Genomic DNA, 16,887 nt, shown 5'->3' on the forward strand with positions numbered 1-16,887 from the left:
GAAATAACAAACAGAGCTTCTGGATGTAATGTCTGCAATCTCGCGACAGTTTTGTGAATGACGTCACACGCAACTTGCGCCTCGACTCTCGGGGGGGATGTAAACAATCATGGCGACGATGCTGTTAAATTCTCTCGGGACATAAGGTCTCAATCCAACTGCCAGGAGCTCAGTGTCTCTACAACACAGTTGCTGCTTAACAGAAATATGACTGGGATGACACCATTGCTTGTTCACATAAAGTGCAAGACCCCCGCCGTTACTTTTCCCGCTTGATTTCACATCTCTGTCCGCTCGTACCAGGGTAAAGCCCGGAAGCTCCACAGCACTATCAAGTATATTGTCCGTGAGCCAAGTCTCTGTAAGTCCGATCAGGCAGCTTTCTCGGAAGGCTCGTTCATGCTTGACAAGCGCCAACAGCTCATCATATTTGTTCAGGTAGGAGTTAACATTACCCATCATGATCGAAGGCACCGTGGGCTTAAACCTCCGATTCCTAGCCTTTAGCTTAGCACCCGCACGGCAGCCTCTGAAGGGTTTCTTAACATCCAGAGGAATAGTATGTTTAATTCCATGCCTGGATCGGCGCAATGAAAGAAGCGCTTCTTTGCTGTAGACAATTCCACACATGACAACGAACAAAAAACAAAACTATAAAACATCCGGAGCTACTGTCAGACGTGCTGCTTGCGAGAGCGCACTCCACCGCAAAATTTAGTTGTAACAATGGAACTTTGGAAGAAGACCTTCAGTCTGACAACAGTGATCAATCAATCAATCAACTTTTTTTTATATAGCGCCAGATCACAACAGACAGTTGCCCCAAGGCGCTCTATATTGTAAGGCAAGGCCATACAATAATTATGAAAAACTCCAACGGTCAAAACGACCCCCTGTGAGCAAGCACTTGGCTACAGTGGGAAGGAAAAACTCCCCTTTAACAGGAAGAAACCTCCAGCAGAACCAGGCTCAGGGAGGGGCAGTCTTCTGCTGAGACTGGTTGGGGCTGAGGGAGAGAACCAGGAAAAAGACATGCTGTGGAGGGGGGCAGAGATCGATCACTAATGATTAAATGCAGAGTGATGCATACAAAGCAAAAAGAGAAAGAAACAGTGCATCATGGGAACCCCCCCACAGTCTACGTCTAAAGCAGCATAACCAAGGGATGGTCCAGGGTCACCTGATCCAGCCCTAACTATAAGCCTTAGCAAAAAGGAAAGTTTTAAGCCTAATCTTAAAGTAGAGAGGGTATCTGTCTCCCTGATCTGAATTGGAGCTGGGTTCCACAGGAGAGGAGCCTGAAAGCTGAAGGCTCTGCCTCCCATTCTACTCTTGCAAACCCTAGGAACTACGAGTAAGCCTGCAGTCTAAGAGCGAAGCGCTCTAATGGGGTAATATGGTACTACGAGGTCCCTAAGATAAGATGGGACCTGATTATTCAAAACCTTATAAGTAAGAAGAAGAATTTTAAATTCTATTCTAGAATTAACAGGAAGCCAATGAAGAGAGGCCAACACGGGTGAGATATGCTCTCTCCTGCTAGTCCCCGTCAGTACTCTAGCTGCAGCATTTTGAATTAACTGAAGGCTTTTTAGGGAACTTTTAGGACAACCTGATAATAATGAATTACAATAGTCCAGCCTAGAGGAAACAAATGCATGAATTAGTTTTTTCAGCATCACTCTGAGACAAGACCTTTCTGATTTTAGAGATATTGCGTAAATGCAAAAAGGCAGTCCTACATATTTGTTTAATATGCGCTTTGAATGACATATCCTGATCAAAAATGACTCCAAGATTTCTCACAGTATTACTAGAGGTCAGGGTAATGCCATCCAGAGTAAGGATCTGGTTAGACACCATGTTTCTAAGATTTGTGGGGCCAAGTACAATAACTTCAGTTTTATCTGAGTTTAAAAGCAGGAAATTAGAGGTCATCCATGTCTTTATGTCTGTAAGACAATCCTGCAGTTTAGCTAATTGGTGTGTGTCCTCTGGCTTCATGGATAGATAAAGCTGGGTATCATCTGCGTAACAATGAAAACTTAAGCAATACCGGCTAATAATACTGCCTAAGGGAAGCATGTATAAAGTGAATAAAATTGGTCCTAGCACAGAACCTTGTGGAACTCCATAATTAACTTTAGTCTGTGAAGAAGATTCCCCATTTACATGAACAAACTGTAATCTATTAGACAAATATGATTCAAACCACCGCAGCGCAGTGCCTTTAATACCTATGACATGCTCTAATCTCTGTAATAAAATTTTATGGTCAACAGTATCAAAAGCAGCACTGAGGTCCAACAGAACAAGCACAGAGATGAGTCCACTGTCCGAAGCCATAAGAAGATAATTTGTAACCTTCACTAATGCTGTTTCTGTACTATGATGAATTCTAAAACCTGACTGAAACTCTTCAAATAGACCATTCCTCTGCAGATGATCAGTTAGCTGTTTTACAACTACCCTCTCAAGAATCTTTGAGAGAAACGGAAGGTTGGAGATTGGCCTGTAATTGGCTAAGATAGCTGGGTCAAGTGATGGCTTTTTAAGTAATGGTTTAATTACTGCCACCTTAAAAGCCTGTGGTACATAGCCAACTAACAAAGATAGATTGATCATATTTAAGATTGAAGCATTAAATAATGGTAGGGCTTCCTTGAGCAGCCTGGCAGGAATGGGGTCTAATAAACATGTTGATGGTTTGGATGAAGTAACTAATGAAAATAACTCAGACAGAACAATCGGAGAGAAAGAGTCTAACCAAATACCGGCATCACTGAGAGCAGCCAAAGATAACGATACATCTTTGGGATGGTTATGAGTAATTTTTTTCTCTAATAGTCAAAATTTTGTTAGCAAAGAAAGTCATGAAGTCATTACTAGTTAAAGATAATGGAATACTCAGCTCAATAGAGCTCTGACTCTTTGTCAGCCTGGCTACAGTGCTGAAAAGAAACCTGGGGTTGTTCTTATTTTCTTTCAATTAGTGATGAGTAAAAAGATGTCCTAGCTTTACGGAGGGCTTTTTTATAGAGCAACAAACTCTTTTTCCAGGCTAAGTGAAGATCTTCTAAATTAGTGAGACGCCATTTCCTCTCCAACTTACGGGTTACTGCTTTAAGCTACGAGTTGTGAGTTATACCATGGAGTCAGACACTTCTGATTTAAAGCTCTCTTTTTCAGAGGAGCTACAGCATCCAAAGTTGTCTTCAATGAGGATGTAAACTATTGACAAGATACTCTAACTCCCTTACAGAGTTTAGGTAGCTACTCGCTCTGTGTTGGTATATGACATTAGAGAACATAAAGAAGGAATCATATCCTTAAACCTAGTTACAGCGCTTCTGAAAGACCATCTAGTGTAATGAAACTTATTCCCCACTGCAGGGTAGTCCATCAGGGTAAATGTAAATGTTATTAAGAAGTGATCAGACAGAAGGGAGTTTTCAGGGAATACTGTTAAGGTCTTCTATTTCCATACCATAAGTCAGAACAAGATCTAAGATATGATTAAAGTGGTGGGTGGACTCATTTACTTTTTGAGCAAAGCCAATAGAGTCTAATAATAGATTAAATGCAGTGTTGAGGCTGTCATTCTCAGCATCTGTGTGGATGTTAAAATCGCCCACTATAATTATCTTATCTGAGCTAAGCACTAAGTCGACAAAAGGTCTGAAAATTCACAGAGAAACTCACAGTAACGACCAGGTGGACGATAGATAATAATAAATAAAACTGGTTTTTGGGACTTCCAATTTGGATGGACAAGACTAAGAGACAAGCCTTCAAATGAATTAAAGCTCTGTCTAGGTTTTTGATTAATTAATTAATAAGCTGGAATGGAAGATTGCTGCTAATCCTCCGCCCCGGCCCGTGCTACGAGCATTCTGACAGTTAGTGTGACTCGGGGGTGTTGACTCATTTAAACTAACATATTCATCCTGCTGTAACCAGGTTTCTGTTAGGCAGAATAAATCAATACGTTGATCAATTATTATATCATTTACCAACAGGGACTTAGAAGAGAGAGACCTAATGTTTAATAGACCACATTTAACTGTTTAGTCTGTGGTACAGTTGAAGGTGCTATATTATTTTTTCTTTTTAATTTTTATGCTTAAATAGATTTTTGCTGGTTATTGGTGGTCTGGGAGCAGGCCACCCAGACCACCAATAACCCACTCATTACCCCATCCTACAGGGATGGGGTAATGAGGGGATGGCAGGGGGAGAGAAGCTGCAGAGAGGTGTATAAGACCACAGCTCTGCCTCCTGGTCCCAACGCTGGACAGTCACAGTTTGGAGGATCCAAGAAAATTGGCCAGATTTCTAGAAATGAGAGCTGCTCCATCCAAAGTGGGATGGATGCCGTCTCTCCTAACAAGACCAGGTTTTCCCCAGAAGCTTTGCCAATTATCTATGATGCCCACCTCATTTTTTGGACACCACTCAGACAGCCAGCAATTCAAGGAGAACATGCGGCTAAACATGTCACTCCCGGTCCGATTGGGGAGGGGCCCAGAGAAAACAACAGAGTCCGACATTGTTTTTGCAAAGTTACACACCGATTTAATGTTAATTTTAGTGACCTCCGATTGGCGTAACCGAGTGTCATTACTGCCGACGTGAATTACAATCTTACCAAATTTACGCTTAGCCTTAGCCAGCAATTTCAAATTTCCTTCAATGTCGCCTGCTCTGGCCCCCGGAAGACAATTGACAATGGTTGCTGGTGTCGCTAACTTCACATTTCTCAAAACAGAGTCGCCAATAACCAGAGTTTGATCCTCGGCGAGTGTATCGTCGAGTGGGGAAAAACGGTTAGAGATGTGAACGGGTTGACGGTGTACACGGGGCTTCTGTTTAGGGCTACGGATGTGAACGGGTTGACGGTGTACACGGGGCTTCTGTTTAGGGCTACGCTTCCTCCTCACAGTCACCCAGTCAGCCTGCTTTCCCAACTGCTCGGGATCTGCCAGGGGGGAACTAACGGCGGCTAAGCAACCGTGGTCCGCACCGACTACAGGGGCCTGGCTAATTGTAGAATTTTCCACGGTGCGGAGCCGAGTCTCCAATTCGCCCAGCCTGGCCTCCAAAGCTACGAATAAGCTACACTTATTACAAGTACCGTTACTACTAAAGGAGGCCGAGGAATAACTAAACATTTCACACCCAGAGCAGAAAAGTACGGGAGAGACGGGAGAAGCCGCCATGCTAAATCGGCTAAGAGCTAGTAGCTATGCTAACCTAGCGGATTCCTAAAACACGCAAAGTGAATAATGTGTAAATAATTTAGAGGTGATTCAGCAGAAGGAGTGCTTTAGTTAAGGCACCAGACAGACCATAAAGCAGCACAGGTAACGCACGGCAACAGCGCCAAAAAACAAAATAAAATAAAAATCCACCAGACAGGCCATGAAGCAACACAGGTAATGCAGGGCAAGAGTGCTAAAAAATAAAATAAAATAAAAATCCACCAGACAGGCCGTGGAGCAGCACAGGCAACGCACGGCAGCAGTGCTAGAAAATAAAATAAAAATCCACCAGACAGGCCATGAAGCAACACAGGTAACGCAGGGCAAGAGTGCTAAAAAATAAAATAAAATAAAAATCCACCAGACAGGCTGTGGAGCAGCACAGGTGACGCACGGCAACAGTGCTAAAAAACAAAATAAAATCCACCAGACAGGCCATGGAACAGCACAGGTAACACACGGCAACAGTGCTAAAAAATAAAATAAAAATCCACCAGACAGGCCATGGAACAGCACAGGTAACACACGACAACGGTGCTAAAATAAAATAAAAATCCACCAGACACGCTGTGGAGCAGCACAGGTAACGCACGACAACAGTGCTAAAAAATAAAATAAAAACGAAAGCGTTAGCAAGCTAGTTAGCTTGCAAACGCTAACGAAAGTTAGCTGATAAAAGTGCCCCGTCGCGACGTTTCGACCGTTAGAGGTCTTCTTTAGGCGTTGGAGCACGGTGAAAAAGTAAAAAAGTAAAAAAGTCTTGAAAAAGACTGTTAGTTCAAAGTCCAAAGCAGCAGGTAGCAGTCTCTGTGTAAACAGTTCCAACAGAGAGCCAAAATTCTGATGCAACGTCATGAAACCCAAGTTTCACCCAGATCACTTTAACCCAAGTTTTTTGTACTTTGTAGCGGCGAGCCCACAGCTGAAAAGACTCACGACCATCATTGAGAAAGGGTGGCGGCAAAAGAATGCCCTGCGGCACTCCCTGTGCACGGCTGGACTGCGGTAAAGCTGCCACTGAAGCTCCAAGTGAGCTTGTGCTGGCTGGCTGCTGCTCTCCAGCAGGGTGTTCCTCCTCAGACTTTTCTTTCCTTTTTTTCTTTTCTGGCAGAGATAGACAACTGGAACACTGTTTCTAAACTCTTTGAAGCTAACAAAACAATAAAAGGTGGACGATATGGCGCGCTAGCTCACTGTACTGAAGCTTAATCAAAGATAGCGGCTAGCGCGGCTAACGTTAGCTTCTGGTGTCAGAGACTCACAAAGTTGAGAACAATCCTAATAGGCAATTTTCCACAGCGAGATCATCCCACCGCTGCCACCAGTGTAAGCGACGTGGGTGTGTGTGAATGAATAAAGCAGTCAACACAGGTTTAAGGTCTTTCTCAGGTTTAAGTGATGATATTGGCAGAGTTCAGAACACAGAATGGTGATTATTCAAAAAAAAAAAAATTTAATGCAGGCGATTTCGGCATGCGGTGGAGATGATAAACTGTTTTGTTTTTTTTTTGTTGTTGTTGTTTTTGCCAGCTCTTTGGTCATAATCGACTGATTTTAAAAAATAGTTTGTTTTACCATCCTTGACATCAGAAAAAAGTGACGTGCAGATTTTTTAATTTGTTTTTTTTGTTGTTTTTTTTTTCTTCTTAGAAACAGGTACATACATTTCAGATCTGAAAAATGATACAGCACCTGCCAGGGACTGAAAATATCAGCTATTTTTAAAATAAATCTTGTTTCCTCCTTGAATACAGTTAGTGTATTATACGTTAGTAGTGTGACAAACATGCTATTAATAAATATTAAAACCATTCACAGAAGGAGTAAATATAAAGTCTTACCTGTTCATTTTAGTAAGGTCATCTTCACAGTCTGACGAAAACGTATCCACATAAAGCCTGATTTCGGAAAACAACGTTTGAAAATAATTTAATTCCTTGTCCTGGCTGAAGAAAAGTCCCTCTGTGACACCGGCAGTTTGTGCCACAGTTGCTCCAATAGGTTACAGTGCCAGCTATAACCTATTGGGGTTCCTCTTAGAACTTATGGGTGTGACACAGCTCAGAGTTGTAGCAGAAGTCTGAGGTATACTGGGTGAAGAGGGGCCAGCACTGTTATCTGTGGCGCTCCAGTGCTGCTGATCAGTGTCAGACATGGTGTCCCTCAGCCTGACATACTGCAGCCTGTCAGTGAGGTAGCTGGAGATCCAAGTGACCAGACAGGAGTCTACTCGCATCCTATTTAATTTGTCCTAAAGCACAAAGGGCTGAACGGTGTTGAAGGTGCTCAAGAAGTCCAGCAAGAGAATCCTCACTGTGCCACTTCCGTTATCCAGGTGTGATTGGGCTTGGTGTAGCAGGTAGAGGATGGCATCTCCACACCAACACCTTCCTGATGTGCAAACTGCAGACTATCCTAGGCATGTTGCAGCTGGGGTTGGAGGAGGCTAAGGAAGAGCCACTCCAATGTCTTCATCAGGTGTGAAGTGATTGCCACTGGTTGGAAGTCATTCAGCTCGCTGGGCCAGTTTTTCTTAGCAGCTGTAATGATGCATGATGTCTTCCAGAGGGTGGATACTCTCCCTAGCTGCAGGCTAAGGTAGAAGATATGTTGTAGCAGTTCTCTCAGTTCAGCTGCACAGGTTTTCATTAGTCAGGGACACACCTTGTCTGGGCCTGCTGCTTTCCTGGGAAGAAGGAGAGATGGCTGTAGTGAGGGAGAGGTGGGGGTGGTGGACTGTTTGAACCAGTTGAGGAAGTCATTAAGTTTGTTTGCCTTCTCCATTGTCCTTCCTATGACTCTGGTCTTTGTTTTATGGCCTGTTATGGATTTCATGCCTTCCCAGACCTCACTCATGTTTTCTCTCAAGCGTCTGTTCCACCTTTCTCCTCTAGCTGTCCTTTGCTTCTCTCACACAGTGTTTTACCTCCCGCTATGCTACCTTCATTGCCTCCATGTCTCTGCTTCTAAAGGTGGCCTTCTTCCTGTTGAGGACAACTTGGACTTCCCACATTACCCATGGTGTGTTGTTAGGATAACAGTGGCATAACTACTACATAAAACTGAAGTGTAAACTAAAGGAGCACTCAAAACACAACCTAAGTATAACGTGACCAAACATTCAATAAGTTTGAAATCAGTGTCACTCAAATGTCACTTAAAATGGCTTGTATTTGCAAGGCCTATACATGGGTGATTCTTAGACTACAGGCACTTATGTCCTTTGATCATATTGTATGAAAAACAGAAAAAAGGGGAAATTTCACACTTTTATAGTTATCTTTACAATGAAAGTGTTTTAAGAAATTTGTTCTAGTAGTCTATGATGACTTTTTCACCTTTTTTCAGCATCATTATATGCAAATATTGCCGTTTTGTGCTTGTCCCACACCCAGACTTTTGATCTTCAATGATAAAAATGAATGGTAAACGTTTTTCTAATGTTTTAAAATATCTCTGAATAAAATATCAGTAAAATAATCAAAACATAAATGGGGTATTCAATGTCATACAACTGTTGTGATTTTTTTTAAACAAAATGTAGTTGTCCCACACTTGCCGTAATTTCCACCACAACACTGTAATGTCCCTTTAAACAGTGTGTATGAAAGATTGTTTGGGTAGTTTCTATGGAGATAAACAGTGACATCAGAGCACATGTATATAGCGCCAAATCACAACAAACAGTTGCCCCAAGGCGCTTTATATTGTAAGGCAATGGTATGGTGGAAATTACATTTACAAGGCCAATAGTGCCCCTAGTTAAAGAATCACCCACATAGCTGATGCTGCCATTATGGAAACATCACCACGATGATTGAAGAAGGCACTAGGCTTTGCACTCACTCCTGTACCTTGTCAAAGTTCTATTTGTCCCTGTTCTACCAACACATGATCATGCTAGGGACAACCCAATCACACCGTCTTGTACAGGTGTGTACTGCTACTATAAACTGTAAACGTGCAGGACATGTACGCAAGGGCTGAGTTTGGGAACCACTGATGTATCCTTTTCAACACTGTTGATGCAGTGATAATACATTTAGATTTCAGGCAAAATAATATAATATTGCTTCCCTAAGTGTGGACTGTATCATTTCAGATTTGCATGTTGTTGTTTTAATTAATATGCAAAAATTCCTGTTTGTCTCCATCCAATGTAGACCTGCTATACAGTGCTATATTTTAAAAGGAGATGCACTGTGGTCAGTGTTTCACCAAAACTCCACCCTGTCCTGCATCCCCCCCCCCCCCCCCCCCCAGCACAGGAGGGGCACTGCCTTGTTGTATCACCACTACCGTTTGCCAGATAGTTTGCTTTCAGATTAAATAGTCAGCTCTCTTCTTTAAAATCCTCTTAAGAGTTGTTTTGCTAAGCTGGCAGTGATCATAAATCTGGGTGGATGAAGGTCACGGTGCTGTAAGGCTTTGTCATGGGCTCGGTGCCTCCCTCAGGAAACATACTTAACTCGTTAATGTGGTCTCTTAAATATTGCTGCACTGGCTGTATGGGTTTATTCGGGAAATGATTGCAGTAAAATCTAGCTACAAAAAAAACTTACAACCCCTCCCAAAAAACATGCTGCCGCCTACGGTCGCCTCTGTGTTTTGGTGTGCATTTCTTTGTTCGTTATTGTGCATTACTCTTGTGATATGCAACGTTTCCGGGATCTCTTTCACCTGCACAGAGCTCTTGAAGATCAGGGGAATAATGCCATCAGATTTGTTTCCCAGTTTTTTCGAGCCTTCAGAGGATTTATTGGGCATGTTGGCCAAAGGTCCTCTCACCTTGGCCCATGCAGTGAAACGCCAGAGGAGGGGGGGACACGCCGACGCGCTCGCATGGCTCCACGGTCACTGTACACCACTACCAGGAATATTCCTCTCCAATGTGCGCTCTCTGCAAAATAAAAAGGGATGAACTCCAGCTACTGTTGGGGAAAAGCAGAGATTTCACCACATCTGCTGTTTTGTGCTTCATGGAGATGTGGCTCTGTTGCTTGATTCCAGACTCTGTGCTGCAGCTGGCAGGCTTCTAACATTTCAGAGGGGACAAAGACGCAGGATTTTCTGGCAAAACATTCCGGAAATTCTCCTCATTCACTCTGGTCTGTCAGTGGTGGGCACAGTTCCACTAATCCCCTAACCACTAATTAGCGAAGCTAACTTTTTCATTTTCAGCTAACTTTGAAAATCATCAGCGGTCCAATTAGATTCTACTAAATGTAGTTCTGATAACTTTCAGTCCGCTAACATTTTTTTTTTTTTTTTTTTTTTTTTTTGCTGGCATAGTGTGTAAAGCTTAATGGTCAAAAACATCTGTAAACCATAAAATCATACATATTAACTCCTGTCAGATGTGTGTTTTGCAACAGTCAGGCTGCTGTGATGAGCTCAGCCATCCCCCGGCAGAATGGGGCGGGGTGGCTGCTGACTGCTGCTGCTGCTGCAAAAACGAAAAATTACACACAAGACAGATGTGGCAGAAGAGATCAAACACAAGGCACTAACAACACAACCTGAACTATCAAAACACAACAAATCTAACACTAACAACACTGCTAAACCAACATGTACTACAATAATAATTAACATAAGACCCAAACCCGAACTCCCATAATGCATTGCCGCAGCGATTGACAGTGTGTCTGCTTCAAAGACAGCATGTACATGCAAATCTTTACCTTTTTTTTTTAAAGTGAAAAGATGCTTATTTTTGGAGTTAAATTTGCAGACAGGAAGGCACAATATCACACAATCCAGATGGGCACACAGAGTGCATTAATTAATTCCACATGGTCCACATTAATTAAATCCATTTTTGTTTCATACTGAATAAATTCAGCTTTGAATAAAATTCTAGGTGGTTACAAAATCCTCAGATTTGGTACACAGGCCAGATGCTTTACACCAGTTTATTAATAAGTAACAAGAATAACCAAAACTGCTTACTTAATGGAAGGAAATGTTGTCTCTATTCTTCCTCCGTCAGTGGCTTTGCCAACGTGCAGGTTTCTGGCATTTTCACTTGTTTCTTGTTGAGATTCTTTGAGTGTATGTGCACGCTGCCCACTGAGCTACCCTGATATAAAATGGCCACCGCGCCTCCTTGCCGAGACACCATCCTCTGCTGCTCTGTTGGGCTGAACCACTATTAAGATTTTGAATATTCTGTGCACATCCGCGCTCTGGACTCATCACCAAGAAGCAATCACTACACCTAAAGTAGTCCCACAGAAATGAATAACTGTGATGCAAAACAACGCATGACTTAATGTGTGCATGTATTAATTTGACAATGTTTTATGTCACATGAATGGCAAAAATTTCAACTAAATCATAATTAATTACCCTCTCACTGATGCATGTGTGTGGCTTTGCATCATGTTGGATGCCTTCTTGTTTACATCGGAGAAACCTCAAAAGTAGTCCAGCAGCCTTCCCATAAGCTGACATTGCAGTGATGACCTGCCACAGTCAGAAGCTGGGGCAGTGTGGCCGGCACACATCTCAGTGCGACTATTTACTCTACTACTCATATACGGCTCTGTGGCTCCATCTTGCATTGACTTAATCATGAATGAATGCTTTCTGTAACTTTAACAGTGCCCTCTATTGACCAGTCTACAGTCATGATGAATATAACATAGGCTACCTTTTGTACACACGTGCCTGCACCCAGTTAACCTGCCAGCTACCATTTAGGCCTGTATTTACAATAATTACAGCACCCTTAAAATTTTTGCAAGTGCTGAGCCCATGTAAATTACTCTAAAGATTTTAGTTGTCATGTAAGGAATTTCACTGTTTTTCTAAGCCTACCACTATGTAAATGTCCTTCTAATCAGGCGTTGTTGTTACTGTTATTATTAAGAAAGTACACCTCAAATATTTTATTCAAACCAGGTGAGAAAAAAAGTTCAAATACTGTGGCAAAGCTAGCCACATTGCCACACAATACTTCCTGTTTCTTGCACAAGAGTCTTGGGCTCCTGGGGCCTTGGCCCAGTAGGCCCATTCAGGAATTCATCCTTAGTCGTCATTACTGATAACCTCAGCAGGTGATTTCACAGATGATCAGGACTTTACATTGAGAGGAGGAACTCATAAATACACTTAAGTAATATTTTCTTTTGATCACTTATGTATGTTTTTGCTTTCATTTGCAGATCCTACCTACTCTGAGATGCGGCTGCATAATACCAAACATCTCCTGACCACTCGCCTGGACTGAAAGAACTAGTTAGTCCGGATAGTCTGGCTGATGACTGTAACAAACTCTCACAAATTCATCTGGCTTCACCTGACCTTCCCCATGATGGCAAGACAGAGGTCAGACAGCTCTTTCTTGGGCCAGATGTTTGTTGCCCAAATCTTGTTATCAGCAGGACTATCCTCATTCCAGAACAATGAGTGCCCCCAGCTCTGTGTGTGCGAGATCAGACCCTGGTTTACCCCACAGTCCACCTACCGAGAAGCCATTACAGTCGACTGCAACGACTTGCGTCTAACACACATTCCAGGGAACTTGTCCAGTGACACTCAGGTTCTCCTCCTGCAGAGTAACTACATTTCAAGGACCAATGAAGAGCTGGAGCAGCTATTTAACCTGACAGAGTTGGACTTGTCCCAGAACAACTTTAGCACCATTCAGGATGTAGGCCTGAATAACATGTCTCAGCTCACCACACTTCATCTGGAAGAGAACCAGATCACACAAATGCCAGATTTCTGTCTACAGGACCTCAGCAACTTGCAAGAGCTCTACATAAACCACAATCAAATCAACACCATATCTGCAAATGCCTTTAGTGGTCTTCATAACCTGCTCAGGCTTCACCTCAACTCCAATAAGCTCAAGGTCATCAATAGCCAGTGGTTTGACTCTACACCCAATCTGGAGATCCTGATGATTGGGGAGAACCCTATTTTTGGAATAATGGATTTTAATTTCAAGTCCCTGGGTAACCTAAGAAGCCTGGTTTTGGCTGGTATGGATTTAATAGGTATCCCTGCAAATGCGTTTGCAGGACTTGACAATCTTGAAAGCCTCTCGTTTTATGACAATAAGCTAATCAGAGTTCCTCAGAGAGCACTTCAGAAATTACCTAACCTCAAGTTCTTAGATTTGAACAAAAACCCAGTGCATAAGATTTTGAAAGGAGATTTCAAGAATATGCTGAGACTGAAGGAGCTGGGTATAAATAACATGGCGGAACTGGTCTCCATTGATCAGTACGCTTTGGTCAACCTTCCTGAGCTCACTAAGCTGGAGGCTACAAACAACCCCAAGTTCTCCTACATCCACCACCGGGCTTTTCATGATGTTCCAGCTTTGGAGAGTCTAATGTTGAATAACAACGCCCTGAATGCGCTCTATCAATCCACAGTGGAATCGCTGCCTAACCTACGTGAGATCAGCATCCACAGCAACCCTCTTCGATGTGACTGTGTTATCCAGTGGATGAGTGCCAATAAAACCACCATCCGTTTCATGGAACCTCTGTCGATGTATTGTGCCACACCAACAGAGCTCAGGGGGGAGCGTGTCAGGGAAGTTCTACAAAAAAACTTAGCAGACCAGTGTTTGCCCATGATCTCCCATAATACCTTCGATAGCCACCTCAACGTGGACATTGGCATGACTGTGGACTTAGATTGTAGAGCCATGTCCAAGCCTGCACCGGAAATCTACTGGGTTACCCCAGTGGGTACAAAGGTAATGTTAGACATTGTATCAGACAAGTACAGCCTCAACAGTGAAGGAACCTTGAGAATTTTTCATATTCAGGTTGAAGACTCTGGCAGATACACTTGTGTTGCCCAGAATTCAGAGGGAGCTGACACACGAGTGACAGTCATAAGAGTGAATGGCACACTTTTAGATGGCACTCAGCTGATGAAGATCTCTGTTGTACAGATAGAATCTCACTCCATCTTGGTCTCCTGGAAAATAAACTTGAATGTAATGACTTCTAACCTCAAGTGGTCATCAGCAACCATGAAAATTGACAACCCACATATTAGCTACACTGCCAAGGTACCCGTGGACATCCACGAGTACAATCTTACACATTTACAACCAGCAACCGAGTATGAGGTGTGTCTCACAGTGTCAAACATTCAACTACAAACACAAAGGTCATGTGTAAATGTGACAACAAAGCACGTGACATTTGCTGTGGAAGTGTCTGACCAAAGTACCAACACTGCTCTTGCAGCAGTTATGGGAACGATGTGTGCATTCATCAGTCTGGCCTCTCTGGGTGTATACCTCAGTAAGAGGTGGAAGAGGAAAAATTACCATCATTCCCTGAAAAAGTACATGCAGAAGACGTCATCCATCCCACTAAATGAGCTGTACCCTCCACTTATAAACCTTTGGGAGGCTGACGGCGAGAAGGACAAAGAAGGTTCCTCTGAGACCAAGCCCAGCCAGGTGGACACAACACGTAGCTATTACATGTGGTGAGACGTTTGTTTCTGGAGCACAAATACAGTTTTGCTTCTTTATGTTAAAGTAAAACTGCTTTTTGTGATTTTCTGTGTTTTTCTTACACAAACCTTTCCTGGACAGAGTAGAGAGCGTGCATTATTTTTACTACTCGTTTGATGAACACAGCATGTGCGTTGTCATAGATCCAGTATGCTGCAGTCCAACTCATTTGGACTCGTTCCTCTGGCAGAACTGTTTGAGACGCTTTGTTTCCCCTCTTGTATAAACAGTTTCACTGTTGACTATTGTGCACTGAATTTGTTATCACCACACTATAAGCTGACAGTTAATATAGACTTGACATACTGTCTCTTGAATAATGTAGCAATTCTTCTGTAATGTTGTATCAGCTGTGATTCAAATGATTGTTTCTGTATATTAAAGACTGTTTAATTTAGAACTCGGGCACCGTAAACCAGCAATAGAAATATGAATGTTATTAACAAGGCAAATAGATGAGACTTCTTAAATTTCTGATTTTTTATTTTTTTTATTTTTTAACTAAAATGTGTCCACAATTATTGGATTTGTTGTAGTGTAAACACACAAACATGTTTATGGAGGATCAAGTAAAATAAATACTACTTTACTCATCTTTTATACAAATTTTCAAATGCAAGCTTCATTTTTAAACAGACCACACACTGGGGTTGTCAAACTGGTAAAAGGGTGGCTGGATTGGGACTAGAAACCATTGTTTGAGGTTCATACAACCTGTGTGGGACTCTTGTGTCTGTGCAAGAAAGTACAGACGTTTATCTGCATGACAATATGGAAAACTACCGTCTTCCATGGGAAATCTACAGACATATTTCTAAAAACTAAGATAAAGCAGTAAGATAAGCGAGACATCATGTTGTCATTATGTCAGAATGGATACAGTGTTGCTTTGATTCTTATTTTACGTCCGCTAATGACGTAATAAAATCATCAGCGTTTGTTTATGTATTTATTTCTGTTTGTATTAGCAAGATTATGTTAAAACTACTGTACAAATTTTGACAATTTTCACCACAGATAAATATTAAGGCACGGAAGACTCCATTTTGGGGATGATCTGGATCTGGATTTTGGATCAAGATTTCACTTTCTGTAGGCTTTGAAGGATTACATCAAAATTACTTCATGGATTCTCACCAAATGTGCACCGCAGATAGGGCATGGAAGACTACTGGATTTTGGAGGCGATCCAGATTTGGATCTGGATTCTGGATCAAGATTTCACTTTATATAGGCTTTGAAGGATTACATCAAAACTACTGCACAGATTATGAAATTTGTACCACAGATACAGTGGGGTAAAAAGTATTTAGTCAGTCCCTGATTGTGCAAGTTCTCCTACTTAGAAAGATGAGAGAGGTCTGTAATTTTCATCATAGGTACACTTAAATTATGAGAGACAAAATGAGAAAAAAAATCCAGGAAATCACATTGTATGATTTTTAAAGAATTTATTTGTAAATTATAGTGGAAAATAAGTATTTGGTCGCCCACAAACAAGCAGGATTCCTGGCTCTCACAGACCTCTAACTTCTTTAAGAAGCTCTTCTGTCCACCTGTTACCTGTATTAGGGTGATTCTTAGACTACGGGCACTTATGTCCTTTGGTCATATTGTATGAACAACAGAAAAAAGGGGGAATTTCACACTTTTATAGTTATCTTTACAATGAAAGTGTGTTAAGAAATTTGTTCTAGTAGTCTATGACGACTTTTTCACCTTTTTTCAGCATCATTATATGCAAATATTGCCGTTTTGTGCTTGTCCCACACCCAGACTTTTGATCTTCAATGATAAAAATGAATGGTAAAGAAACGTTTTTTCTAATGTTTTAAGATATCTCTGAATAAAATATCAGTAAATTATCAAAACAATTGGGGTATTCAATGTCATACAACTGTTGTGATTTTTTTTTAAACAAAATGTAGTTGTCCCACACTATTGCCGTAATTTCCACCACAACACTGTAATGTCCCTTTGCCCCAGTTTCTATGAAAGATTGTTTGGGTAGTTTCTATGGAGATAAACAGTGACATCAGAGCACATGTATATAGCGCCAAATCACAACAAACAGTTGCCCCAAGGCGCTTTATATTGTAAGGCAATGGTGTGGTGGAAATTACATTTACA

The 16,887-nt window shown here is 41.9% G+C and overlaps 1 protein-coding gene across 1 annotated transcript in view; it reads left to right on the forward strand.

Moving 5' to 3' along the window:
* lrrn1 (leucine rich repeat neuronal 1) overlaps positions 1-15,140 on the forward strand; it is a 44,375-nt gene extending 29,235 nt beyond the window's left edge. The window contains exon 2 of the mRNA XM_034167444.1: positions 12,431-15,140. Coding sequence (XP_034023335.1) covers positions 12,526-14,733 — 2,208 coding nt within the window. The 5' untranslated portion in view covers positions 12,431-12,525 and the 3' untranslated portion in view covers positions 14,734-15,140. The remainder of the gene's footprint in view (positions 1-12,430) is intronic.
* Positions 15,141-16,887: the final 1,747 nt, after the last annotated feature.

Source organism: Thalassophryne amazonica, chromosome 3, assembly GCF_902500255.1.
Source record: "Thalassophryne amazonica chromosome 3, fThaAma1.1, whole genome shotgun sequence".
In the NCBI taxonomy this organism is placed as follows: Eukaryota; Metazoa; Chordata; class Actinopteri; order Batrachoidiformes; family Batrachoididae; genus Thalassophryne; species Thalassophryne amazonica.